The sequence below is a fragment of the Podarcis pityusensis genome (assembly GCF_964106645.2).
Source record: "Podarcis pityusensis genome assembly, chromosome: 10".
In the NCBI taxonomy this organism is placed as follows: Eukaryota; Metazoa; Chordata; class Lepidosauria; order Squamata; family Lacertidae; genus Podarcis; species Podarcis pityusensis.
This window is the reverse complement of record NC_138035.1, coordinates 63,470,018-63,496,029: the sequence shown is the minus strand read 5'-3', so window position 1 is coordinate 63,496,029 and position 26,012 is coordinate 63,470,018. Positions and strand designations below refer to the sequence as shown.

Here is a 26,012-nt window from a genome sequence, read left to right as displayed (position 1 = left end):
TAATGGTCAGTGGAGGTCGCTACTTTATACACACCTAACTTGGAGTCTAGGATGCGGGTGGCGCTGTGGGTAAAACCTCAGCGCCTAGGACTTGCCGATCGCATGGTCGGCGGTTCGAATCCCCACGGCGGGGTGAGCTCCCGTCGTTTGGTCCCAGCTCCTGCCCACCTAGCAGTTCGAAAGCACCCTCAAGTGCAAGTAGATAAATAGGTACTGCTTTATAGCGGGAAGGTAAACGGCGTTTCCATGTGCTGCGCTGGTGCCGGTTCGCCAGAGCAGCTTCGTCACGCTGGCCACGTGACCCGGAAGTGTCTGCGGACAGCGCTGGCTCCCGGCCTCTAGAGTGAGATGAGCGCACAACCCTAGAGTCTGTCAAGACTGGCCCGTACGGGCAAGGGTACCTTTACCTTTTTAACTTGGAGTCTAAACCACTGAGCCTCTTGGGAAGGTCAGAGGTTTGAATCCCCGTGACAGGGTGAGGTCCCGTTGCTCTGTCCCAGCTCCTGCCAACCTAGCAGTTCGAAAGCATGCCAGTGCAAGTAGATAAATAGGTACCGCTCCGGCAGGAAGGTAAACGGCGTTTCCATGCGCTCTGGTTTCCATCATGGTGTTCCATTGCGCCAGAAGTGGTTTAGTTATGCTGGCCACATGACCTGGAAAGCTGGACTTAACCGTCCACCCCACCCCCCATATTTCATCTTCACAACAACCCAGTGAGATGAAAAAAGTAAAAGGAACCCTGGACGGTTAAGTCCAGTCAAAGGCGACTATGGGGTTCTGGTGCTCATCTCGCGTTCAGGCCAAGGGAGCCGGCGTTTGTCCACAGACAGCTTTCCAGGTCATGTGGCCAGCATGACTAAACCGCTTCTGACGCAACAGGACACCATGATGGAAGCCAGAGCGCGCAGAAACGCCATTTACCTTCCCGCTGTAACAGTACCTATTTATCTACTTGCGCTGGTGTGCTTTCAAACTGATAGGTCGGGAGGAGCTGGGACAGAGCAACAAGAGCACACCCCGTTGTCCGGATTCGAACCGCCGACCTTCTGATCGGCAAGCCCAAGGGGCTCAGTGATTTAGACCACAGCGCCACCCGCGTCCCAGGTTAGGCTAAGAGATGGCAACTGGCCTAAGGGCACCCAGAGGGCTTCACTGTCTGATTTGGGATTTGAACCCTGCTCTCCCAAGGTCCTAGTCTGGCACTCTAACAGTTACGCCACCCTGGCTCTTCTCACAAACCGCACAGAAGGCGATGCAAACTTCTGTAGCAGACCACTACGACTCTTCCTCGCTAGCAATGGATGACAAATTGTTCTGATTGCTCCCCTACTTTTTCACCCTTGTGCATCAGCTCTGCAACACTCGCTTGGCTTTCTCCGGCATCAGGGAAAGGTAGGCTGTGCATAGACACCCGGGGAGCTAAGGGAATAGCCAGGCTGGCTGGCTCCAGTTAATCGCACCCATTAATGTCTTCAGCCCTGTGTTAGCAGCGCAGCCTATCTGAACTACAGGATCTGCAGCCCAAAATATCTAAGAGGCACCAGGTTGGCCAAGGTCCGGCAGAAAAGAACAACAACAGGGCAGTCTGCTCCTCAGAATAATCTCCCTCCATCCCTAAGTATGAAGAACAAGTCTTGTGCAAAACAGTGCAGACTTTTTTGTTTGAGGAACCTGGCCCGTCACTGGGCAGATGCTCCCGCCCTCATAAATTGGGTTGCAGTTGCCAGCTGCACGTAATCTAAGCTAGCTGCTAATTGAAACACCAAGTATGGGATGCTTGCAGGAGAAAACCAAACACCTGGCCGGCTCCTGGAGTAATACTTTGCCCCCGGCTACTGAAGAAGCTGTCATTAAGGCGCAAGCTCTGCCAAACACTATTATTCAGCCCCGTCCTTTCATCCTGGTTTTGCCCAGATGATAGAGAGCATGCCTTGCGTTAGCATGTCTGTCAAGCTGATGCGCCGTCAGTCACCGGAGGAAGACAATCAGCCGCCAGCCATTTTTCTTGAGGCAGATTTGAGGCACGGCGATGAAAAGGCAGCTCAGGTGTCCTATATGAGTCACTGAGTTTATGTAGGTGCTCAGAGCTGAAACACGGGCTCCTGCCAAAGGGCTGAGGCTTCTCACACACATCTTAATCAAGCTGACATCCATTTAACTGAATTTAGGCGAAGCGCTGCCCAGTTTGGGAAAAAGATTTGCCTAGATTTCCATTAATGGGAAATGGGAAGATTCCTTTGTGAACTCTGGCGATATAGTAGGCCCACAACTTTACTCAATTTGCAGATTGCGTCAAAAGCCAAAACTGCATCTAGAATAGAATCCTAGTTCTTATTCGTATTAAGAAGAATAAGAAATCAAGATAACATTTTCATATTATTTTCTTTTACAAAAGAACGGAAACGGTTTATTGAATATTTACCGATAAATTATAAACAGATAAAAACATTGGCAGGATTATGGTAATAACCTGCAGTTTTATAAGAGTATATATTTAAAGAAGATGAATAAATGAGTAAATTCAGTTAATTTGAATATACAGAAGGTACGATAAACAAATTTAAGGAAGTGCAGAAAGAGGCAGAAGGAAATCTTGAAATGTCAAAATGACTGTAAAATTAGTGAAATGTATAAACTTGAAAAGCATAAATAAATAAATTGTTTAATATTAATGATAAAATAATAGAATCCTAGAATTGTAGGGTTGGAAGGGACCCCAGGGGTCATCTAGTCCAACCCCCTGCAATGCAGGAATATCAGTTGTCGTGCAACACTTTATCTAAATTATACAATTCGGAATTTGAACAAATGGTATTAATAATTGTATTATAAATTGGTATAGTTATAATGAGGCTGTTACTGGACTGTAATGGAAAACTAATAAAAATTATTATTATATTAAAAAAATCTTACTTCCAATGCGAATTCACTTCTAAAAACCGAGACACTCCGGTCTGCGCTGCAGCTGCATCGATATGGACGGAAACATCTGAGGAGAGAACGAAACAGTGCTTCTAAATAAACAGGACAGAAACGCTTGAAGGGAAGGAGTAAAACTTAATCAACACTGGGGTAGGGAGAATTTACATGCTTTTTAGTACAACCCTGTGTGTTGTCCACCAGCTGGAGCCTGGTGTAAAATAATGGACATATACTTGGAATTACACTGGCTCCCAGTACGTTTCCGAGCACAATTCAAAGTGTTGGTGCTGACCTTTAAAGCCCTAAATGGCCTTGGCCCAGTATACCTGAAGGAGCATCTCCTCCCCCATCGTTCAGCCCGGACACTGAGGTCCAGCTCCGAGGGCCTTCTGGTGGTTCCCTCACTGTGAGAAGTGAAGTTACAGGGAACCAGGCAGAGGGCCTTCTCGGTAGTGGCACCCGCCCTGTGGAACGCCCTCCCACCAGATGTCAAAGAGAAAAACAACTACCAGACTTTTAGAAGACATCTGAAGGCAGCCCTGTTTAGGGAAGCTTTTAATGTTTAATGGACATCTTTATTTTAATAGTTTGTTGAAAGCCGCCCAGAGTGGCTGGGGAAACCCAGCCAGATGGGCGGGGTATAAATTATTATTATTATTATTATTATTATTATTATTATTATTATTATTCAGAACATGGTACCTCTGATCACAAGCCCAGCAAAAGAATTAGTTTCCAGGACCAGAATCGAGCTCAGAGTCCCTTCCTGCAAAAATCCATTTCCGGTTTCCTCTCTCCTCCAAGCTTTCTTTATTTCCTCAACCTATTTTATGTTATTTTGTGGAGAGGGGGGGTCTTTATTGTCGCCGCTGCTGTTAAGCTGGCGGTGACCAACGTGCTGCCCCCTGAAATGTTGTTGGACCCTAACTCCCATCATCTCTAACCATTGGCTGTGCTGTCTGGGACAGATGGACCAGCGATATCTAGAGAGCACCACATCAAATGAACAACTGAGAGTCAGGATTTTTTGCTGACCTGCTACAAAGATCTGCCCCTCAATCTACCTGCCGCCCAGGGAATTTAAACCAGTGAATTCATAGGTGGCTACTTAACCTTTCCCTCAGCCACTGGCCACATTTTAAGCATACATTTTAAGCACTATGATGTCATCCTCCTCACTATGATGTCATTCCCCTCCCAGAGCTGCGGTCCTCACGAGTTCCTAGTGAAGAGGGACTTTTTAAAACCATTTTTGGGAACCATAGCTCCGGGAGGGCAACAGTGGTCTCCTAACAGCTCTCGGCACCTTTAACAAACGACAGCTCCCAGAATTCTTTGGGGGAAGCTGTGACCTCAAAGTGGCATCTTGGCCTGGGCAATGCATTGATACATCACCTGGGGCTGGTTTGAGGACCAGAGTGCGATGGCGTCCTTGCCCGGCAGTGTATCGCAGGTGAAACTGCTGCCATTCCCAAGTCAGGAGAGGTGCCGCCGTTCACCCACGATATGCCACCAGACTTAGGCGCCATCATGCTCTGCTCTTCAAACTGAGAGAAGAAGAAGAAGAAGAAGGGGAGGAGGAGTTTGGATTTGATATCCCGCTTTATCACTACCCGAAGGAGTCTCAAAGCGGCTAACATTCTCCTTTCCCTTCCTCCCCCACAACAAACACTCTGTGAGGTGAGTGGGGCTGAGAAACTTCAAAGAAGTGTGAGTAGCCCAAGGTCACCCAGCAGCTGAATGTGGAGGAGCAGAGACGCAAACCCGGTTCACCAGATTACGAGACTACCACTCTTAACCACTACACCACACTGGCCGCAAGGTGCCAGAGTTGACGGAGCTCGTTTTTCCCTCGGTGTGCCAGGTGTTGGGACGGACTCACTCTGATGTGTGCAGAGGAACAGGCCACCTCAGGCTGGGCCCCACGAGGCACTGGGGTGACTTTGCTGTCACTCCCGCTGAGGGATCAGAGGTTGTCTCACTGCATTGTGTCAGGCTTCGGGGAATCAGCTTCCTCCCCCATGGCCGATCAAACGAAAGGGAATTCTAACCAGTTAGCTTCTTTAATAAGCACAAGGAAGGACAAAAGAAAACATCCAACCAGAATGGCGGTGCTCCCAATTAAGGTCATGCCCCGCTCCGTCCCAATTAATGTACGTCACTCCTACCTCTTGTAATCTGTGCTTGGAGCCTCTGTGTTTTCTTTTGTGACACTTTCTGAGCTCTCCGGGACTTTGGGGAAGGGGAGTGGGTGTTGCCCAGAGACTGTGAATCTGTTAACTCTCTCTCTCCTACTGTTTCTTCTGCTAGCTCTTCCCCATCCAGTATTTCCCAGCTTCTGCCTTCTGAGCTATGGCCCTCTGCAAACCACTCTTCCAATTCCAATAAGCCGCCCAGAGTGGTTGGGGAAACCGAGCCAGATGGGCGGAGTATAAATTATTGTTATTGTTATTGTTATTATTATACTGTCCTCCTGCTCCTGAGAAGATTCAGGATCAGGATTAGGAGGAGGGGACCCTCCTCAACATGGTCCCTAACACATTGCCTTGCAGAACCAGACCCGACACAGCTCGTTTCTTCACCAGCTTTTCAACATCACAATGTATCACCGTATCACAACATTTGGCTGGCGATACATCGCAGTGTTGAGAACCTGGCGCCGCTCAGCCGCAGTGGCATCGCGGTGTATTGGACATATGCGGTGAACATAGGACAGTCGCTTCTCCATTCTGAGCTGTCTCCTCAAAGCAGCTTCCCGAAGCCGAGCGACGCATCTGCAAACGCATAAACGATGCCCCCTACGGACTGTCACGGGACCCGAGCCCAAAAGTCTCTTCCTTAAGTTTCATCTCGGCTTCACGCACCTGCCGTTGGAGACACTAACTGGTGGAGTTTCTGCATGGCGACTCCTCCAGGATAATTGAAGTGGGAAACATACAGCGATACTCCCGAGTAGACAGCATTAGCTAGAAGGTGTACTGCAACAAAGAGAGATGCCAACTTATACAACCAAGACTTCTTGTAGTTGTTTAGACTGCAAAGGAGAAAAGGAGACGAGACTTAGCGGCTGATCTTGTCTTTGTGTATTATATCCAACTCAAACACAGTCGTAACTTGAAAGTCGAACGCCTTGGCACCCAAACAAATGATTGAAATCCAGAAGTGAGTATTCTGGTTTGCGAACGTTCTTTGGAACTCGGACATCTGACGGGGCTTCCAATTGGCTGCAGGACCTTCCTGCAGCCAATCAGAAGCCAGGCATTGTTTTCCGAATGTTTTGGAAGTCAAACGGACTTCCGGAATGGATTCCGTTCGACTTCCAAGGTATGACTGTACAGGGTGAAAAAAACCCACATTAGGGGTGCTGATCTTGTCTTCCCGTAATATATCCAACTCAAATATTGGGGGGACGGGGACGACACATACGTTGGGGTGGCTGATCTTGTCTTCCTGTAATATATCCAACTCAAATACAGAAAAAACCCCCACACGTTGTGGTGGCTCAGTGAGTAAATAGAGAGAGAGAGGATATGAATGGCTTCTAGGCCAACATAAATCCACACATTTTTCTTCCTTCAGGTCAATTTTACCTTGTTAGGTGAGCCTTGATGGAAGGAGGCAACTCAAAGTGATTCTAAAACTGGCAAGTAATGCATTACCAATAAAACAAAGGACGAAAGGATTAAAAAAATTAAAATCTTAACTTACATTCGTGAGCAGCCTTTGGCAGCCACAATATTGAAGATTGGGAAAGTGTATATAATAAACCGCAGTTCTTTGTGTGGGAGAAAGGAATATAGAAAAATAAAGCCAAGTGTGGGTATAAGTAATATTCGAGTCCTTCTCTCTCCTGCACCTAACGGCATGAATAGAATACTGCAACCCAGGGCACGAGGCATCGCTGAATAAAAATACCACAGGAAAGGAGAAGTCTGCAAAAAAGGAGTTAAGGGTTTTTATTTTCTTTTAAAACTGCCTTTTGGAATGTTTCCAGTGAAGAAGCATGTTACGTACTCACAGGCCCTGAATAAAGACAAAAGTTCTATTTTAGTGGAATAAAGAAACACTAAGAATGTGTTCCAGTTTTTGAACATTTTTGGAAGCTGAACGTCCAATGCAGCTGCTGGCTACTGTTTCCGTGGCGCCTGCACCAATCAGAAGCTACGCCTTGGTTTTCAAACATTTCGGAAGTCAAACGGACTTCCGGAACGGATTAAGTTTGGCGCTTTTGTTTTTGCTATTTATCTTGCGTTTTCGTTTTTGAGGCTTTTTCGGTTCATTTGTTTTTGTGACTGTGTGGAATCCCAGTTCAGCTACTGATTGATTGATTGATTGATTGATTGCAGAAACGAATAAAAGCTGACTATCATCAGTGCAGGTAAGAAAAGAAATTAAATGTAATTTTTTTTCATCTACAATACTGCCTTATTTATTTTATGGTGCAGTATGATGATGATTGCTTTCATTTTATGGATCAATGATCTCGCTAGATAGTAAAAGTCATGTTAAATTGCTGTTTTAGGGGTTGTTTTTAAACGTCTGGAACGGATTAATCCGTTTTGCATTACTTTCTATGGGAAAGTGCGCCTTGGAATGGACGTCTGGAATGGACTGAGTTTGAGAACCAAAGTACCACTGTGTTCCCATATGGCACAGCTTTGTGAAAGGGCAAAGTTTACATAGAATCGTAAAGGGACTCCAGGGGTCATCTAGTCCAACCCCCTACAATGCAGGGATCTTTTGCCCAACATGGGCCTCAAAACTCACAATTGAAAGTCTCAATCAGTTGAGCCAAATAGATAAAATAAGAGGATACGATGTTACGTAAAGCGTGTTCTCCTTCATGGAGAGCATGTGTTGCGGTGGGGGCCGCCAGGACACTCCAAAGTTGTGGGACGGGCTAATTGACCGTTGGCTACTGATGCAATCAGGCTTCCCTTGTCGTTGGGAAGAAGTTAATGTTGCCATTTGTTGATTGACAGCCAGAAATGCTAAAACTATTTGCAGGAGGCTAGGGTTTCCTCTTTTCGCCCATGCATCAGATTGCCCGTCCCCCCTCCCTATATTTAGGGATGTTCGCTTTGACCTTGCTGTGCCTGTCATGGGGTCGTCTGCTTTGGGGCAGGGGCCTGGTAGGAATTTTGTCCATCTGGCTGATTGGTTGTGGCCATTTGGTTTTTGCCTACTGCGTAGCAAATCGTCACAACTTGTAAGGTTGCGGTTAGGCATTGGTTTATGGATTGGTTGGTTGAGGGGCATGGATTGGCTGTGCCTGCCCCTCTAATTGATGCTGCTGCTGCGAGGGATTCCGTTAAAGAAATCAGGGGCTAACTATTGCTTGTCCACTCTGTCAAGGGGGCTCGGGCCATTGAAAGAGCTCCTGGTTGCATTTGGTGAGGGCTGAGGGCAGGTTCCCTGCTCCGTCGCTACCCCCAAGTGTATTCCCCTTTTCTGACTTTCACAGGCGTGCGGAATGTCAGACTGTCCCCCACGGTGGGGGCAGCTAGTCGCAACCAATGCCTAAGCAACCACTCACTTGTTTGTATTTTAATAAAGTTGTGGCCAAAATTATGCCAAAAACCTTAAACAAAAATTCCGTGTGATGTGTGAGTTATTGGGGTGGCCCTGGGGACCTCGACACACAATGTGATTGTGATGGGACGATGAGCTGCTTGTGTGTAAAATCCTAGTCCCTCAGAGTTTGGTCAAGTTTGCAAACCTCTGTCTGTAACGGAGCCCCTTAAACATGGCTCCGTCAGTCGCTGGCAGATTCCGACAGTGGTTGCTTTCGGAATCGCTTCCAACATAAAAGCTCCTTAACGGAAACACGTCTTCTGGACTCTCTGCGTGACAGTTTCCGGCGAGGAGTGGGTGTCCCTACAGGAGGTCCTGAAACCTCCCCACTGTTTTCGCTGGAAGTGTCTCTGAGCCATCCCTCCAGCTCCCTTTCCCTCAGCCCAGCTCCTCTCCCCCTACTGGTTCCCTCTTCAGCTGCTGAGTCTCTCCCAACCTGTGTGAGCCCTTTCACTTCCCTTCCTTCCGATGGCAGTTCCCTGACATCCACCTCCCCTCCAGGGCCCCCTTCATCCCCTCTCGCCCCCTCCTCTACGGGCGGTGAGGAGGCAAAACCCCGGAATGAACTTCCTTCATCTTCCGATGTCCCGAACACTTCTCTCCACCTGTTGCGGTTCCTGGTCTCGAAGTACTCCTCCTCCTCAGAGTCCATCTCCCCTTCCCCTTCCGATTCCGAGAATCCTTCCAACTCCTCCTCCTCATCGGTGGTCCCAAAGTATTCCCTCCGGAACCTCTCCACAGGCTGAGGTTTCCTTGGGAACCTTTGATGGAACGTTTCTATCAATACCTCGTCATTGATATCTTCTGCCATTACCCAAGTGTTTTCTGACTCCGGTTCTCCTTCCCACGCTACCAAATACTCCACCTGATCCCCCTTCCATCTGGCGTCGAGGATTTCTGCCACATGGCTGCTGCATTCCCTTTCTTCTATGACCGGTCCCCGAGTGGCCATCCCTTCTCGTCCCCCCTCATACGGTGACAGTAACGACCTGTGAAATACTGGGTGCAGTTTCATGTGGTTGGGTAACCGGAGCCTGAAAGCCACTGGGTTGACCTGTTGAATGACCTCAAAGGGACCCAATCTCCTGGGTCTTAATTTCTTACAACCTCCTTTGAACGGCAACCCTTGGGTTGACAGCCACACCCTATCTCCCACCCTTATGGTTTCACCTTCCCTTCGGTTCTTGTCTGCCTGCCTCTTGTATTCTTCCTTCGCCCTTTCTAAGTTGAGTTGGAGCTGACGATGGATTGCTTCCATTTCTTCTACAAAATGCTCGGCTGCCGGGACACCCCATCTCTCCCCTTCTCCCCCTGGGAAAGCCCTGGGATGACACCCATAATTAGCCAAGAAGGGGCTCATCCCTGTGGACACATTCTCGGCATTGTTGTAGGCAAATTCCGCCAGCGCCAACTTTTCTACCCAGTCATTCTCTCTGTCATTGACATAACACCTCAGGTATTGCTGGAGGACCCCGTTTGCTCTTTCCGCCTGCCCGTTGGTTTCAGGGTGCCGGGCAGTCGAAAAGTTGACCTCCACCTGCAGTAAGCTCATGAGCTTCCTCCAAAACCTGGAAGTAAATTGTTTTCCTCGGTCTGAGACCACCCTCAATGGCACCCCGTGCAACCTAAAAATGTGTTCTACAAATAACTTCGCTGTCTCTTCCGCCGTGACTGCATGCGAGCAGGCTACAAAGTGGCACATCTTTGTTAGTAGGTCTACCACCACCATGATGGCTGTTTTCCCCTTGGACTTCGGCAGATCAGTCATAAAATCTATCGACACTGCCTCCCAAGGTCGTTCTGGGGTTGGTAAGGGTTCTAATAGCCCCGCCGGTGCCCGCCTCTCCCCTTTGGCTCGCTGGCATTGCTCACACCCTCTTACATACTCCCGTACATCTTCCCTCACCTTAGGCCACCAAAATTCCCTGGTGACCAACCACATGGTTTTGTGTTGTCCAAAATGCCCCGCCGTGGGGCTGTCGTGCAACTGCTTGAGTACCCTCCCCCTTAAGTCTCCTTCAGGGATATACAGTGCCCCTTTGTAATACAAGGCTCCATTTCTTTCCTCGAAACCCCCTGGTTCCTCTCCCTCACCCCTAAGACCTCTGAGCTTATTCTGGGCGTATTCATCATTCTCTGTTTCCTCTACCAGTTCTCTTTGTCCCACCAATGCCGCCCCACACACCCAGCGGTCCTCTGGAATGACATGTCTCTCTTCGGGTGCTCCCTCCTCCTCCAAATATTCAGGTTTGCGTGAGAGAGCGTCCGCCCTAATGTTCTCTGGGCCTGGCACGTAACAAATCTCAAAGTTAAATTTGGAGAACTCCTGGGCCCATCTCACTTGCCGTTGGTTGAGCACTCGTGCCGTCCTCCAATACTCTAGGTTCTTGTGGTCAGTGCACACTTGCACCTTATGTTGTGCGCCAATTAGCAGGTGCCTCCATCTCCGGAACGCCTCATGAATGGCTAGTAGTTCTCGGTCATACACCGTGTAGTTCCTCTCGGATTGGTTCAGCTTTCGCGAAAAAAAGGCACACGGTCTCCACTCTGACTCCTCCTTCCCTGGCTGCAGAAGCACCGCCCCAATCGCTCTGTCTGATGCGTCAGTTTCCACTCTCATCGGTTTTTGTAAATCCACATGCAGGAGTTGTTGTTCCGAGGCGAAGGCCCTTTTTAGTTCCTCAAATGCTCGCTCCGCCTCCTCAGTCCAAACGAACTTCTTCTTACTGCTGAGACAGTCCGTAATGGGCGCCGTCAGGTGGGCAAAGTTTCGGATGAACTTACGATAGAAGTTCCCAAATCCTAGGAACCTCTGCACATCCTTCCTTGTTTTGGGTGTTTTCCATTCCAGCACCGCCTGGACCTTGCCGGGATCCATGGCCAATCCCTTGTCTGACAGGCGATACCCCAGGAATTCCACCTCCTTGGTATGAAACTGACACTTCTCCAGTTTCACCCACAGCTGGTTGGCTTGCAGCCTGCTCAACACTTCTCTGACGTCTCTCACATGCTGCTCCTCATTCTCAGAATACACCAACACGTCGTCTAAGAAGGCCACACAATTCTTGTAAAGCAAAGGCCCCAGGACGTGGTTCATAAACGATTGAAAGCACGCGGAGCCTCCTTGTAGGCCGAAGGGCATAACTAAATATTCAAATGCCCCCAAAGGGGTGAACATGGTGGTTTTCCATTCATCCCCCTTCCTTATTCGTATCAGGTTGTACGCCCCCCTTAGGTCCAGTTTAGTAAAAATCTTTCCCTTCCTGACCCTTGTCAAAATGTCGTCAATCCTGGGCATAGGGAAAGCCACTGGTTCTGACACTGCATTTAAGGCCCTGAAGTCACACACAAGCCTCGGCTTGTTCGTGTTTTTTTTATCCACAAAAAACACTGGGCTGCCCCCCACCGCCCTGGACTCTCTGATGAACCCTCTCTTCAGGTTCTTGTCAATGAACTCTCTTAGCTCCTGCATCTCTCTGTCTGACATGGCGTACAGCTTGCCTACAGGGAGCTGTGCCCCAGGGAGTAAATTGATTTGACAGTCAAAGGGTCTATGCGGGGGTAATTGGTCAGCTTCCCTTTCGCTGAAGACGTCGCGGAGATCTGCGTATTGTCGTGGTACCTTCACGTTCTCCGTTACTTCAGTCCCTGCTAGGGTGGCTTGGGCCCCTGCCAAACCCTTTCCCTCTTTGCAGTGTTCTAAGCAATGTGCTGAACCAAAAGAAACCACTCTCTGATGCCAGCCCACCAGCGGATCATGTAACGCTAGCCAGCTCATCCCCAATATAATGGGAGCTCCTCCCAAGGTGGCCACATTAAACGCTATCAGTTCGGTGTGCCTTGCCACCTTCATTATCATTGGGACGGTCTGCAAGCTGACTTCTCCTCCCAACAGCTCCCTGCCATCGATCGTGGTCACCTGCAAGGGGTTGCTTAAAGGGATCGTCTGTATCTGGTGTTCAGCTGCAAACTCTTTGCTCATGAAATTGCAGGAGCTGCCTGAGTCCAACAGCGCCTTTATCTTTAGAGGGTGTCCGTTTGGCAGCTCTAGCGCCACTTCTATCACTAGGGCGGGTTTAGGAGGTTCTGGCGTGGGCACTTTCACTGCTCTTTGGCCTGACTGCTGTGCCCCGACGGTGGCAGCCAGGCGTTGGCTTTTACTTGCTTCGGTATTTCTTCCTCTCTTCCCTCCACAGCTCCTACCATCCCTTGCCATTCCTTCCTCTGGGGGCAGACTCTGGCAAAGTGACCTGGCTGTTGGCAGAGATAGCATTTCCGGGCGCCTTTTCCCTCCTTCTTTCCCCCCTCACTGGGCTTTGAAACTGCGCGCGCGCGCGCTGTTCCGATTTCCATCGGCTCTGCCGGCGGGAAAGTTGGCTCTGGAATGTCTGGAATGCGGAACTCCTTCCAACGTTCCCCCTTCCCTTCCCGCCTCTCCAATGCTCTCGCCTCCTGGCGCGCTCCTATGGTCAGCGCTGATTTGGTCAGCTGGTCCATAGACTCCGCCCTGGGCGCCCGGGAAAGTTCGTCTTTCACAGCCGAAGAAAGCCCTTCTTCAAAAAGCATTTGAATGGGTTCCGCCGATAGATCCCACCCCAATTTATGGATCAACATGGTGAATTCAGTCCAGTACTCACGGACAGATCGGCTCCCCTGTTTGCAAGCCATTAACTGTCTGCGGACCACTCCCTGTTCAATATCGCTGGAAAACATCAGATCCATGGCGCGAAAGAACTTCATCGTGTCCTTTAGGACGTCACTATTCGCTGCCATCAGGGGTCTAACCCAGTCTCTCGCCCCCTTTTCAAGATGCCCAATCACGAAAGCCACTCTTGATTCCTCGTCAGGGAATTCATCAAACTGCAGATTGAGGGCATATTGCATCTCTGTCCGAAAGCCATGATAGTCTTTGGGCTCCCCCCCAAACTTCTGCACCAATCCTGGTACCTTTCTGACGAGCTGGGTGTCTTTCCCCTTTTTGTCTGCATCCTGAGCCCTCCTCTCCTCAAGCCTCGCCGTCTGCAGCGCTAGCTGGACCTCCAACACCCGGTACCTTTCTTCCAGGCTTGGACCCGCTCCAGCTCCTGCTTCTCCGGTTCCGGCTGGGTTGCTCATGATGCCTTCTCCTGCACAAGCTGCTCACGAAGACTGTCGGAATGCTGTGATGGGACGATGAGCTGCTTGTGTGTAAAATCCTAGTCCCTCAGAGTTTGGTCAAGTTTGCAAACCTCTGTCTGTAACGGAGCCCCTTAAACATGGCTCCGTCAGTCGCTGGCAGATTCCGACAGTGGTTGCTTTCGGAATCGCTTCCAACATAAAAGCTCCTTAACGGAAACACGTCTTCTGGACTCTCTGCGTGACAGTTTCCGGCGAGGAGTGGGTGTCCCTACAGGAGGTCCTGAAACCTCCCCACTGTTTTCGCTGGAAGTGTCTCTGAGCCATCCCTCCAGCTCCCTTTCCCTCAGCCCAGCTCCTCTCCCCCTACTGGTTCCCTCTTCAGCTGCTGAGTCTCTCCCAACCTGTGTGAGCCCTTTCACTTCCCTTCCTTCCGATGGCAGTTCCCTGACAGTGATTATATGTAAAAGCAATAAAAATCAGAGAGAGAGAAAAACTCACAGGGCATCAGCTGGGACGATCATGCCAGCTCAAAATACCTGACTTCACTGATGCTGTACATTAAAGGATACTCCCCAGTTGGAACTTTTATTTAAAACGGTGTTATACCAAAGCACTTTCCCCTCGGGCCACAGAAACTGCCTCCACAACATGGAATCCAAGGCTACGGTGAGGCCTAAAAAAAAGCAAAATCCCAAAGTGAAAAGGAAAACACCTTTTCTTTTCTTTTTCCCACTTGAAGCAATGAATTTGCTTCCCAGATAAGACATAAAACACAATCTGAATTACAATGGAATAAAAACCTTCACTCTGGGTTGAAGTCGCAGGCAGGATTTGAAATATAAGCAGCAGATTATTGAAAGAATTAATGATATCAGGGCTTAGATAATGTTTTAAAACAGCTAATAAAAAGTAGTAGTAAAAATAAACATCAGGAAAGGTGGGGTGGGAAGTCTAGATGCTGTTATGTATGTATAAAAATACTATATGATGGTAAGTGATTTGAAATATCTTTGGAGACTATACTGTATATATAAAAATAAAAAAGCTATTTGATGCTAGGTGTTTAAGACTTAGTTTTTAGAAAGGGGTTATTTCTTCACTAGTCCAAAGGTGCATTTTAATTGTTAAATATTTCTAGGCCATTGTTGCTTTTTAGCTTCAAATCTTCCAAAGCAAACAATTCTCCCGAGGCAGTTTCCTTTATCGTTATAAAGCAACAACACAATTTCAGTAAAATACTTCAGAACAGTAATTAGAAAGATCTCCGAGTCCAGCCAAGCAATCCATAAAATTAATGAAGCCATTTCGGAAGGCTGTTCAAGACCAGAAATAAAAATAGCTACTAATAACCCACAGCCAACCTCCGGTTCTTCACAGAAACGCATCGACACTAAAAGCAATGTGAAAGAAAAATGGGTCTTCAAGAAAAGACTTACCTAGCCAGAGAGCCCCTGCAGGAACGCTATAGGAAAGCATTTTCACAAAGGAGAGCCTTTTATTAAATAGGGTTATCAGAAGCATAAGACCCAGGAATATGCAGAGCTCAGATCTGAAGACAATAATGGCCAACGCTGAGAAACAGATGAATAAGCGGTGCTTTTGCCGAATCCAGGACGTGACTGCCAGTAGAACTGGTGGACAAAGAAACAAAAGAATCTGTCAAAGTGTGACCAGATTTGGGGTTCCGTTTTAAAAATAACAACATAATTTTCATTAAATTTTCTGTTTTACAATTTAAAACATTGATTTAAACAACCTTAAAATATCAATTTCTTCTCTGTCCCTGGTTAATTTTAATTTTGCATACTTCGGCCAACTCTCCCCTAAAAAAAAGGTCAACAACTCCTGGCAATGACAATGGGTAGATCACAGCTGTTCTTCTTATACTGTGAGTAGATCACAGTCTCTTGGAAGTTGGACGTGCCTGGATATTAAGTAATGATTCTAAAATTTTGTCTAAAATGTATAAACTGCTGCTTGAATGGCATTTGAAGGACGAGGAGGTTAAGTCGGTTATGATTCACTGGGCCAAAGATTTTGGGTATAATATACAGCTGAGTGATTGGGTAAAATTATGGAAAGAAGGTTTAAAATTTACTGCATGCAATGCCCTAAAAGAAAATGTGATGCAAATGATGTATAGATGGTATATAACACCTGTCAAGTTAGCGAAAATGTATAAAGTCAGTAATAAATGTTGGAAATGCAAAGAAAAAGAGGGAACATTTTATCACATGTGGTGGGAATGTAAAAAGGTGAAATGCTTCTGGGAGATGATATATAATGTGATGGAAAAAATGTTGAAATATACATTCATAAAGAAACCAGAAGCATTTTTACTGGGCATTGTGGGGAGTGATATAAATAGAAAGGAATATAAGCTCTTTTTATATGCAATAACAGCAGCAAGAATATTACTGGCCCAAAAATGGAAGCAAGAAGAATTACCGACGTTTGAAGAATGGAGAATGAAGTTAATGGACTATGCAGAATTAGATAAACTAACAGGAAGGATTCGAAACCGGCGGGACCAGAAATTCATGGAAGACTGGAGTAAATTTACAGACTATTTGAAAAGTAATTGTGAAGATCAGACAACGTTTGTAGGTTTGCAAGAAGTTTTGTGAAGAGTATTATTGGAAGTATTGCAAAAATGGAAAAGGGGAATGATGATTTGTTAAGAGATGTAAAGGCAATATAAAGTTAAGAAATGCATAAGAAGTGGTTTAAACGGTGGATCATCAGAGGTGCTGATGGAAGTCCAAAAAGATTGTATAAGTGATAAGTTTTGTGGTACATTTTATAATTTATATGTTAAAATCAATAAAAAAAATTTAAAAAGGAAGTTGGACGTGCCTGAACTAGACCATTCAGTATTCCATTATTCCATTCATCAAACTTATTTACACCGTTGAATTTATCTTAATGCTGCCCCTTTTCAAATGTACGCCATTCCCCCCCCATATATTCAATAAGCATTTTCCAATCTTCTCTAAACACATGTTCTTCTTGTTCTCTTCTTCTATATGTTAGGTCCACAAGCTGCGCATATTCCATCAGCTTAAGTTGCCATTCTTCTTTGGTTGGGACCTCGTTCGTTTTCCATTCTGGATTAACCACTGATCAAGCGGCAAGTTATTTCAGCCTAAAGGCAACGGCGGGTAAAACTGCTTACCGACGGGTAGTGCAAACACGTTGGGGAGCGTTCGAGTGCAGTAGAACATCAGGTGGAATTGCGTCGCAGTTATGAGACAGAACATCGTGGAGACGGTCGGACCAAACTGCTTTCTCACTTCTTTGTGCAATTGCCACAAGGCATAAATCACACACAGCCCCAGGCTTCCTCGGACTTGCATGGAAATAAAACAAGGTGGGGAGGGAGGGCAAATGTTATCTGTAGTAGAAATGGAAGACTCGACTGCTGCGTCACAAGATTACCCTGGCAATCTAACTGCATTAGAGATTGCAGAAGAGGTGAGGAACCTGTGGCCCTCCACAAGTTTTTTATTTTTACTATTTTCACTGTTAATAATAGTAATAATTTATTGACAAGTTTCAATTATTTTCAGAGTTTCCAGTTATAAAGAAATAAAGAGATACAAAGAAAAAGAAGAGAGAAAAATAAAAAGCTACAAAAATGTGCAAAGGGGGGGAAATTATATATGATATATATATATATATATATGAATGACTATATATATATATGAATATATATATATTCATAAATATATATGAAAAATACTCTAACCCATAAATATAAATTTGATATTATTATCCTAATACTTATGTAAATATTAATAATTACTGCATTTTGTGTAACTCATTCAAAGTTTCCAGTTATGAAGAAATAAAGTGATATAAAGAAAAAGAAAAGAGAGAAAAATAAAAAGGCACAAAAATGTGCAAAGGGGGGGAAATTATATAAATATATATGAAAAATACTCTAACCCATAAATATAAATTTGATATTATTATCCTAATACTTATGTAAATATTAATAGCCTAGCGCATTTTGTATAGCTCAAAGTTTCCAGTTATAAAGAAATAAAGTGATACACAGAAACAGAAAATAGAGAAAAATAAAAAGGCACTAAAATGTGTAAAGGTTGTGGAAAAAACATTAAAGGAATATATATTAAAAAATACCCTAACCCATAAATAAAAATTTGATATTAATATCCCAATACTAATACTACTAATAATTTATTACTTATACCCTGCCCATCTGGCCGGGACTCCCACTCTGGGTGGCTTCCAAAAGGATATTTAAAACACATTAAAAAACCAAACATTAAAAACTTTCCTAAACAGGGCTGCTTCAGATGTCTTCTAAAGGTCAGGTGGTTGTTTATTTCCTTGACATCTGATGGGAGGGCGTTCCACAAGGCAGGCGCCAGTACCGAGAAGGCCCTATTTACATATTAATATGTAAATATTAGTAGCCTACTGCATTTAGTATAACTCATTCCAAATTTCCAGTTATAAAGAAATAAAGTGATCTAAAAAACAGGTAAGACAGAAAAATAAAAAGGCACAAAAATGTGCAAAGGGGAAAAAGCATTATATAAATATATACGAAAAATACCCTAACCCTTAAATATGAATTTGATATTATTCCAATACTTATGTAAATATGAATAGCCTACTGCATTTTGTGTAACACATTCCAAATATTGTCATATTTATCCCAGTCTGCATCTGTAAGCAGCCCGTTCACAAGTTGCAAGTGTTCTCATATTGTCGATCTACTTATTGTTGTTGAACTACAGCTCCCAGCAGCGCCAGTAAGTATGGTCCATGCTAAGGGATAATGGGAGCTGTAGTCCAGGATCATGGTTTCCTCATCCACAGTTTGCAGACTATTACAGAGGCTCCCCCCCCCCCCCAATTCCTGAAAAGGGCCTTTCTTGACTTGAGCAACAGATCTCATACCTATCAGCTGGGAGTAAAACTTGGACATTTGCAGCAGCGACAGCAGACAGACGGCTGGGCTGGAAAGCAGGGCGACAAACAAGGGGCCAAGGAATGTCCTCGGGACGACGCCAGGAAATTCGTGATGATCATACTGTCGTTGGAAAACAAAGAGGCTATAGAAAGGTAGCCGACAAATGTTGCAAATAACAAATACAGTGGTACCTCTGGTTGCGAACAGGATCCGTTCTGGAGGCCTGTTTGCAACATGAGCAGAATGCAACCCGCATCTGTGCGTGCGCAAGTTGCGATTCGCCGCTTCTGCGCATGACGTCATTTTGCGCGTCTGCGCATGCGTCGAAACCCAGAAGTAACCCTTTCCGGTACTTCCGGGTCGCCGCGGGACACAACCTGAAAAAGCGTATCATGAAGCAAACGCAACACGAGGTATGACTGTATATGACCCACAAAATAGAAGGCGCAAATATTCTATGGCAATGGCAGTTCTAAATTCGGTGGGTCTGCATAAACGGGGATGCGCTCTCCAAAGTATTTGCTCCAGAGTAGCCTTGCTGGTATTTGTGGAGGTAATTAAAAAGACGAGTAGTCTAATCCTGAAGCAGCAATTCGCCTAATACAGTACACTTCCCCATGAGTTCCCTCTGGAAGGATTACTCTGGAAGGATTACTTTTCAGGGTATAAGACTATGTTTTTTCCCTAAGAAATCATGCTAAATAGTTGTGGCCGTCTTATGCATGGGGAATGCATAGGGTGGATGTTTGATTGGTTGCTGCTGTGGCTACCAGCGACTATTGCGCGTGTTATTGGTTGCTGTGTCAATGGGTGGTGTTGATTGGCCGATGATGCAGCAACTTGGCAGGCGATTTGCAGCTTCTGCTGGCGAGGGGACAGATGGGAGTTGATGATGATGATGATGATGATGATGAGTTGGATTTAGCGACGCGTGTGAGTGAGCAATTTTCAGCATTACCCCCCCAAAAAGTTCAACAACTCTCTGCAATCCTCCGCAAAAAAGCCCAACAACTTTTGGGCAATTATTTCTTTAAAAAAGCTCAACAACTTTGTGCCATCTCCCCTATTTACATAAATTTTAGTCCCCCCAAATGGGGGGGGGTCTTATACCCGGGGGCGTCTTATAGGCGGAAAAATACGGTACATCAAAAATTGGTGAGGCACCCATGCCCTCCTGGTGTTGCTAGACTCCAATTCCTATCTATACATATATGGGGATCAGACTTGTACTGAATTCAATCCAAATATTTTAGCTTAGCAGATGTGGAATGGCCTTTACTTCGTCATCTGCGCAAGGAATAATAAAGTGATAAAACATTTTCCTCTCTAAAGGTGAAGGTAAAGGGACTCCTAACCATTAGGTCCAGTCGTGACCGACACTGGGGTTGTGGCACTCATCTCGCTTTATTGGCCGAGGGAGCCGGCGTACAGCTTCTGGGTCATGTGGCCAGCATGACTAAGCTGCTTCTGGCAAAACCAGAGCAGCGCACAGAAATGCCGTTTACCTTCCCGCCGGAGTGGTACCTATTTATCTACTTGCACTTTGATGTGCTTTCAAACTGCTAGGTTGGCAGAAGCAGGGACTGAGCAACGGGAGCTCACCCCGTCGCGGGGATTTGAACTGCCGACCTTCTGATCAGCAAGTCCTAGGCTCTGTGGTTTAACCCACAACGCCACCCGCGTCCTTTCCTCTCTAGAGGGGCATAAACACGGCTTCTTTTTTCATCCATGCCTCTGAACATGGGATGAGAATTAAGTGCTTAATCTCAAATCTCACCCCAAGAGAAAAAACATAATGGTGCTCCTCTTTTGACTCCCTCAAGCAATGGGTGTTTGTTTCTATTCTACCACGTCCATCGAAACCCAGAGGCTAAAAACGGAAGGCGTTAAAACCTCTCCTTGGTTGCGTGAAGTCCGCCCGTTCGTCCCATGAACCCAGCAACTCAGCAGGACACCAATCGTAAACGGAGGAAGGTTTCGGAAGAAGGACCCTCCCTGAGTATCATCCCGTTCACCTTGTCGAAGTCCAGTTTGTGCCAAAGGATGTCGTGGATGGCCTGAAGATTGAAGCTCTCTTCCACTTTTGCAAACGGGCAGACTGCTAGGTGCACAAAGGCCACGGCGATGATCAACAGCAACAGAAGCTGCTGTCCTCCCGAAGATCTCTTCTCGGCCATGCCGGATACAAAACATCCACCTGCACATGATTACAGTGTGAGATCGAAAGTGAAAAGACATGAAAATGATGTACAGTGGTACCTCGGGTTACATACACTTCAGGTTACAGACTCTGCTAACCCAGAAATAGTGCTTCAGGTTAAGTACTTTGCTTCAGGATGAGAACATAAATTGTGCTCCAGCGGCGTGGCAGCAGAAGGCCCCATTAGCTAAAGTGGTGCTTCAGGTTAAGAACAGTTTCAGGTTAAGTACGGACCTCTGGAACAAATTAAGTACTTAACTTGAGGTACCACTGTACCAATGGTATTTGGTTCCTAGTAAGTTAGCAAATATCACTGCAGATGGTAAGAGCAGTCACAAAATTAAAAGACGCCTGTTTTTCGAAGAAAAGCAATGACAAACCTAGACAGCATCTTAAAAAGCAGAGACATCACCTTGCTGACAAAGGTACGTATAGTTAAAGCTGTGGTTTTCCCAGTAGTAATGTATGGAAGTGAGAGCTGGACCATAAAGAAAGCTGATTGCCGAAGAATGGATGCTTTTGAATTATGGTGCTGGAGGAGACTCTTGAGAGCCCCATGGACTGCAAGAAGATCAAACCTATCCATTCTGAAGGAAATCAGCCCTGAGTGCTCACTGGAAGGACAGATCCTGAAGCTGAGGCTCCAATACTTTGGCCACCTCATGAGAAGAGAAGACTCCCTGGAAAAGACCCTGATGTTGGGAAAGATGGAGGGCACAAAGAGAAGGGGACGACAGAGGACGAGATGGTTGGACAGTGTTCTCGAAGCTACCAGCATGAGTTTGACCAAACTGCGGGAGGCAGTGGAAGACAGAAGTGCCTGGCATGCTCTGGTCCATGGGGTCACGAAGAGTCGGACATGACTAAACAACAACAACAAGTTAGCAAAAATGTATAAGACAGGTACAAATACCTGAGGGAAATGTAAAGGAAAAGAAGGCACCTTCTACCAAAAGTGTTGGTCGTATAAGGTAATAAAAGCATTCTGGGAAATGATCTATAATGAATAGAAAAAATGTTTGAAATAACTTTTATTTTTTTTAAAAAAACCCAGAAGCTTTTTTATTAGGAATTGCAGGTACCGACATCACAAAGGAAAAGACTTTTTGTGTATGCAACAACAGCCGCGCAGATGCTACCAGCCCAGAGATGGAAAGAAGATACAGTCCCGACCAGAGAGGAATGGCAAACCAAGCTGTTAGACAACGCTGAAAGGGCAAAACTGACCGGAAGCTCAGGAACCAAGAAGACAAAAACTTCAAGAAAGAATGGGGGGAAACTGTAATTTATTTAGGAGGCCACTGTAAGCCGATGAAAACATTAGCAGGGTTCTATTAACACTTGTAATGTAACAAACATTATGGACAATATGGAGAGATATAAAAATATGGATTATGAAATAATGTGCAGTTGAAAAGGTTGACAATAGGACCCCTGGAGGGGATGGGGGGGAAGTCTAGAGATTCAGAGAAATCTCTAAATATGTATTTGGTATGGTTATAACTCTACGCTGGTAAAATCAAATAAAAATTATTTTTTAAAAAGGGGGAAGTTAAATGACCAGTCATCATCTCTTTGCAGAGCCAAACACCATAGGCACAAAGAATAACCGTGATGCTGATTTAGGTACCAAGCTGTTCTAAACCAGCACAGCTTCACATTGCAAGCATGCTGAGCTTATCCATTTCTGTTCCCTCTCTAGTTATCTGGATAGAAGGCATTGTTATGAGTTTGTGGGTGCTAGACCCCCATAATGCCTGGGTCCAGTAGGTGTTGGAATTCGATTGTGGAAAACGTTACACTATAAGCCAGGTCAGTTGCCTTGTGGTTTGTTCGTTTTTTGAATAAATTTCATTAAAGAAAAAAAAAACAGAACTTATGTGCAATATCCTCTCCTCCCCACAAACTGAAACATTAATCTACGTATCTTATCAAAGGAAAAAAGAAGAGAGTAAGAAAGAAGAAAAAGAAAGGGTAGAGAGAAGAGAATAGTAGTAAGAAATAAGAAAAAGTGATACTTCTGCTTGGAACACGGCACAAAGTCAAAGAATTTCACAGTGCCTTTGCCACAAGTGCTGTTAGAACAAATATACCCAAAAACAAAATTGACCCCTTGCTCAACACAAATTTTCCATAACAAGCAACACAGAAGATGCTTTGCTCACACTGAACATTTCACCATGAGTTAATTCCCCCCTTTTTATTTTTATCTTTTGAAGGATCATTAATTCAGCCAAAGTGTTTGCTGTTGTTGTTGTTGAAACGGCAGCAGATAAAAGGGGGTTGGAATACGAAATACAGCGGAGGTTCTTTTAACAGGGCGCACGGCCTTGTCAAACAGCCGTCTTAAAAACAAAGCCAGGAAAAATCAATGTTCATCGATTTTTACTGGAGTGTTTTGTTGATTGCCTTGTTTTGCTTTTTTGCCCTTACCAGGTCCTAATGGTCCAACGCCAGGGTAAATCAATAAAGGGGAGAACCAATCTGGAGGAAGCGGGGTTAGTGTTTTGCAGCTCAAATCCAATCATTATTGGTTTCTATTGATTTATTGGTTTGTTTGTAGCTCGTATAGATTTTGTTTTTTTTTAATGCTTGATGCTATGTTTTGTTTTTCTGTATGTTTGTAAACTGCCCAGAGTGTCTGGGGAAGCTCAGCAAAATGGGCAGGATATAAATTTAAAACTTATTATTATTGTTGTTGTTGTTATCTGTACCTTGTACTCAGCACATAACCTGGAAACTGCAATGAATCCAGAATGCGGCAGCTAGACTGGTGACTGGGAGTGGCTGCCAGGGCCATATAACACCGGTCCTGAGAGATCTGCATTGGCTCCCAGTTTCCGAGCATAATTCAAAGTGTTGGTGTTGACCTTTAGAGCCCTAAACAGCCTCGGCCCAGTATACCTGAAGGAGCGTCTCCACCCCCATCATCCAGCCCGGACATTGAGGTCCAGCTCCGAGGGCCTTCTGGCAGTTCCCTCACTGCAAGAAGTGAGGTTACAGGGAACCAGGCAGAGGGCCTTTTCGGTAGTGGCACCCGCCCTGTGGAACGCTCTCCCATCAGATGTCAAGGAAATAAGCAGCTATTCTATTTTTAAAAGACATCTGAAGGCAGCCCTGTTTAGGGAACTTTTTAATATTTAATGCTGTATTGTTTTTAACACTTGATTGGGAGCAGCCCACAGTGGCTGGGGAAACTCAGCCAGATGGGCAGGGTATAGTATTTTTTGCTCTATAAGACTCATTTTTTCCCTCCTAAAAAGTAAGGGGAAATGTGTGTGCGTCTTATGGAGTGAATGCAGGCTGCGCAGCTATCCCAAAAGCCAGAACATCAAGAGCGATTGCTGCTTTCACTGCGCAGCAATCCCTCTTGCTGTTCTGGCTTCCGAGATTCAGAATATTTTTTTTCTTTGTTTTCCTCCTCCAAAAAACAGTCTTGTGGTCTGGTGTATCTTATAGAGCGAAAAATACGGTAAATCATAAATTAATAATATTAACTAACAAGCTAACTGCCTCTATTATTACAAACAACTGGAAAAGCAGCATTATAGCATATCTGCCTCACTTATACAAGATAGAGGGTATTTAGTGTGTCTGTACCTTCATTGTGCACAATACCTGCTCCCACCCCCAACTTGGCTACATCCATATTGCCTTTTTTGCAGGGGCATTTAGGGGACAGAGATGCGACATCCTTGCCTCCCTGGCGAAGCACGCATTATTATGTTGCAAACATGCCACCACACTCTGGCTTGAGGCGGGCGATCCTTGAAACCCAGAGGGCATCTTTCGATTGCAACTAGCACCGTTGCGACAAATCAACGACGCCCTCCAATGAATCCGATTTATTATTATTTATTGCATTTGTAGACCCAGAGGTCGCAGAATAAAATCAAAATACAAAACCACAAAACACATAATCGAAATGGAAGTAACAGCCCAATTTGCCAGCCACCCCCCCCCCGTAAAAAAAAACCAAATTTTAAAAGGGTATCGGATCTTTGATCCAACTCTTCTCCCGGTTTATTTCCGCTTCTGCTCTCCATTCCTCCCTCCTTCCCTTCGAGATCAAGCCTGCCAAGCCCATCCGACGGAAGGATGAGAAATCCTGCCCGATCCGGACTAAGGAGGAAACTGGACTTACCCGCAAGGCACCCACGTGGCCACTCTAGGCAAAGCCAGCCCGCGGAGCACGTGATCCGCTTCAGGGGCGGGGCCGGACGCGTCAGCTGACCGAAGCGCCTGCGGAAGTAAGGGCGCCGAGCTAGCATCCCGGCCATCTTAGGGACTGGCAGAAAGCACAGGGCTTAAATGCAGGGCGCATTTCAGAGCTTGAATGGAGCAAGTGGGAAGGGAGCCTGAGGATTCTAGTCCAACCCCGTGCAATGCAGGAAGAGCCATCTGTCCCATAGGGGGATAGAAGATGCAACCTTGGTAGGGTTGCCATATTTCAAAAAAGTAAAAACACGAGAGTTGTGGAGCTTTTTTTGGGGACAAGCCTAGGGTGAAAATTAGGACGCAGTTGTGGAGCTATTATTATTATTATTATTATTATTATTATTATTATTATTATTATTATTTTGGGTTGTTGGGTTTTTTTAGTAAAAGCCAGAAGGATTTTGGGGCTTTGGAACTTTTCCAGGTTATTTTCCTTGGCGATTTCCAGGACGTATGGGAGCCTTTGCATTATCAGCACCATGCTCTAACCCAGGCACCCCCAACCTTCGGCCCTCCAAATGTTTTGGACCACAATTCCCATCATCCCTGACCACTGGTCCTGTTAGCTAGGGATCATGGGAGTTGTAGGCCAAAACATCTGGAGGGCCGCAAGTTGGGGATGCCTGCTCTAACCCACTGAGCTATCCAGGCTATGGAGGCGTTAAGGGTCAGCATTTCCCCCCTGTCTCTTTAATCCTCTTTTTAAAAAAACATGTTTATGCCCACCATGATAAATCGTAGGATTGTAAGTGCTGCATAGGTTACCTAAAGGGTCATCCAGTCCAACCCCCTGCAATGCAGGAATCTAATAGAATGGTGATAGAGCCAGAAGCTGGAGAAGGGCAGTTTAGACAGCTCGCTTCCTGCACCCTGTCAAATCATCGCAAATCAACTGCTAAGTAGAGGTCAGAAGGCTTGGGCGCGCCATGAGCTTTTTCCTTAGCGTTTAACTGAAACAAATTAAATTAAATTAATAATAAATATTAATAAATGATAATAATGCTAAATAATAGTAGCATGCATAAATAAATAAAT

At 45.7% G+C, this 26,012-nt stretch overlaps 1 protein-coding gene across 2 annotated transcripts in view; it reads right to left on the bottom strand.

The window, feature by feature from the left end:
• ALG12 (ALG12 alpha-1,6-mannosyltransferase) overlaps positions 1 to 24,980 on the bottom strand; it is a 29,276-nt gene extending 4,296 nt beyond the window's left edge. The window contains exons 1-9 of one of the 2 annotated variants that reach the window (XM_081023724.1): positions 24,904 to 24,980; positions 20,575 to 20,756; positions 18,547 to 18,679; positions 16,790 to 16,963; positions 15,051 to 15,245; positions 14,184 to 14,287; positions 6,631 to 6,854; positions 5,787 to 5,956; positions 2,914 to 2,989 (exon numbers count right to left, since the gene is read on the bottom strand). In XM_081023724.1, the coding sequence (XP_080879850.1) occupies positions 2,914 to 2,989; positions 5,787 to 5,956; positions 6,631 to 6,854; positions 14,184 to 14,287; positions 15,051 to 15,245; positions 16,790 to 16,963; positions 18,547 to 18,679; positions 20,575 to 20,736 (1,238 nt within the window). In that variant the 5' untranslated portion in view covers positions 20,737 to 20,756; positions 24,904 to 24,980. The remainder of the gene's footprint in view (positions 1 to 2,913; positions 2,990 to 5,786; positions 5,957 to 6,630; positions 6,855 to 14,183; positions 14,288 to 15,050; positions 15,246 to 16,789; positions 16,964 to 18,546; positions 18,680 to 20,574; positions 20,757 to 24,903) is intronic. The other variant, XM_081023725.1, reaches the window with a different exon arrangement.
• Positions 24,981 to 26,012: the final 1,032 nt, after the last annotated feature.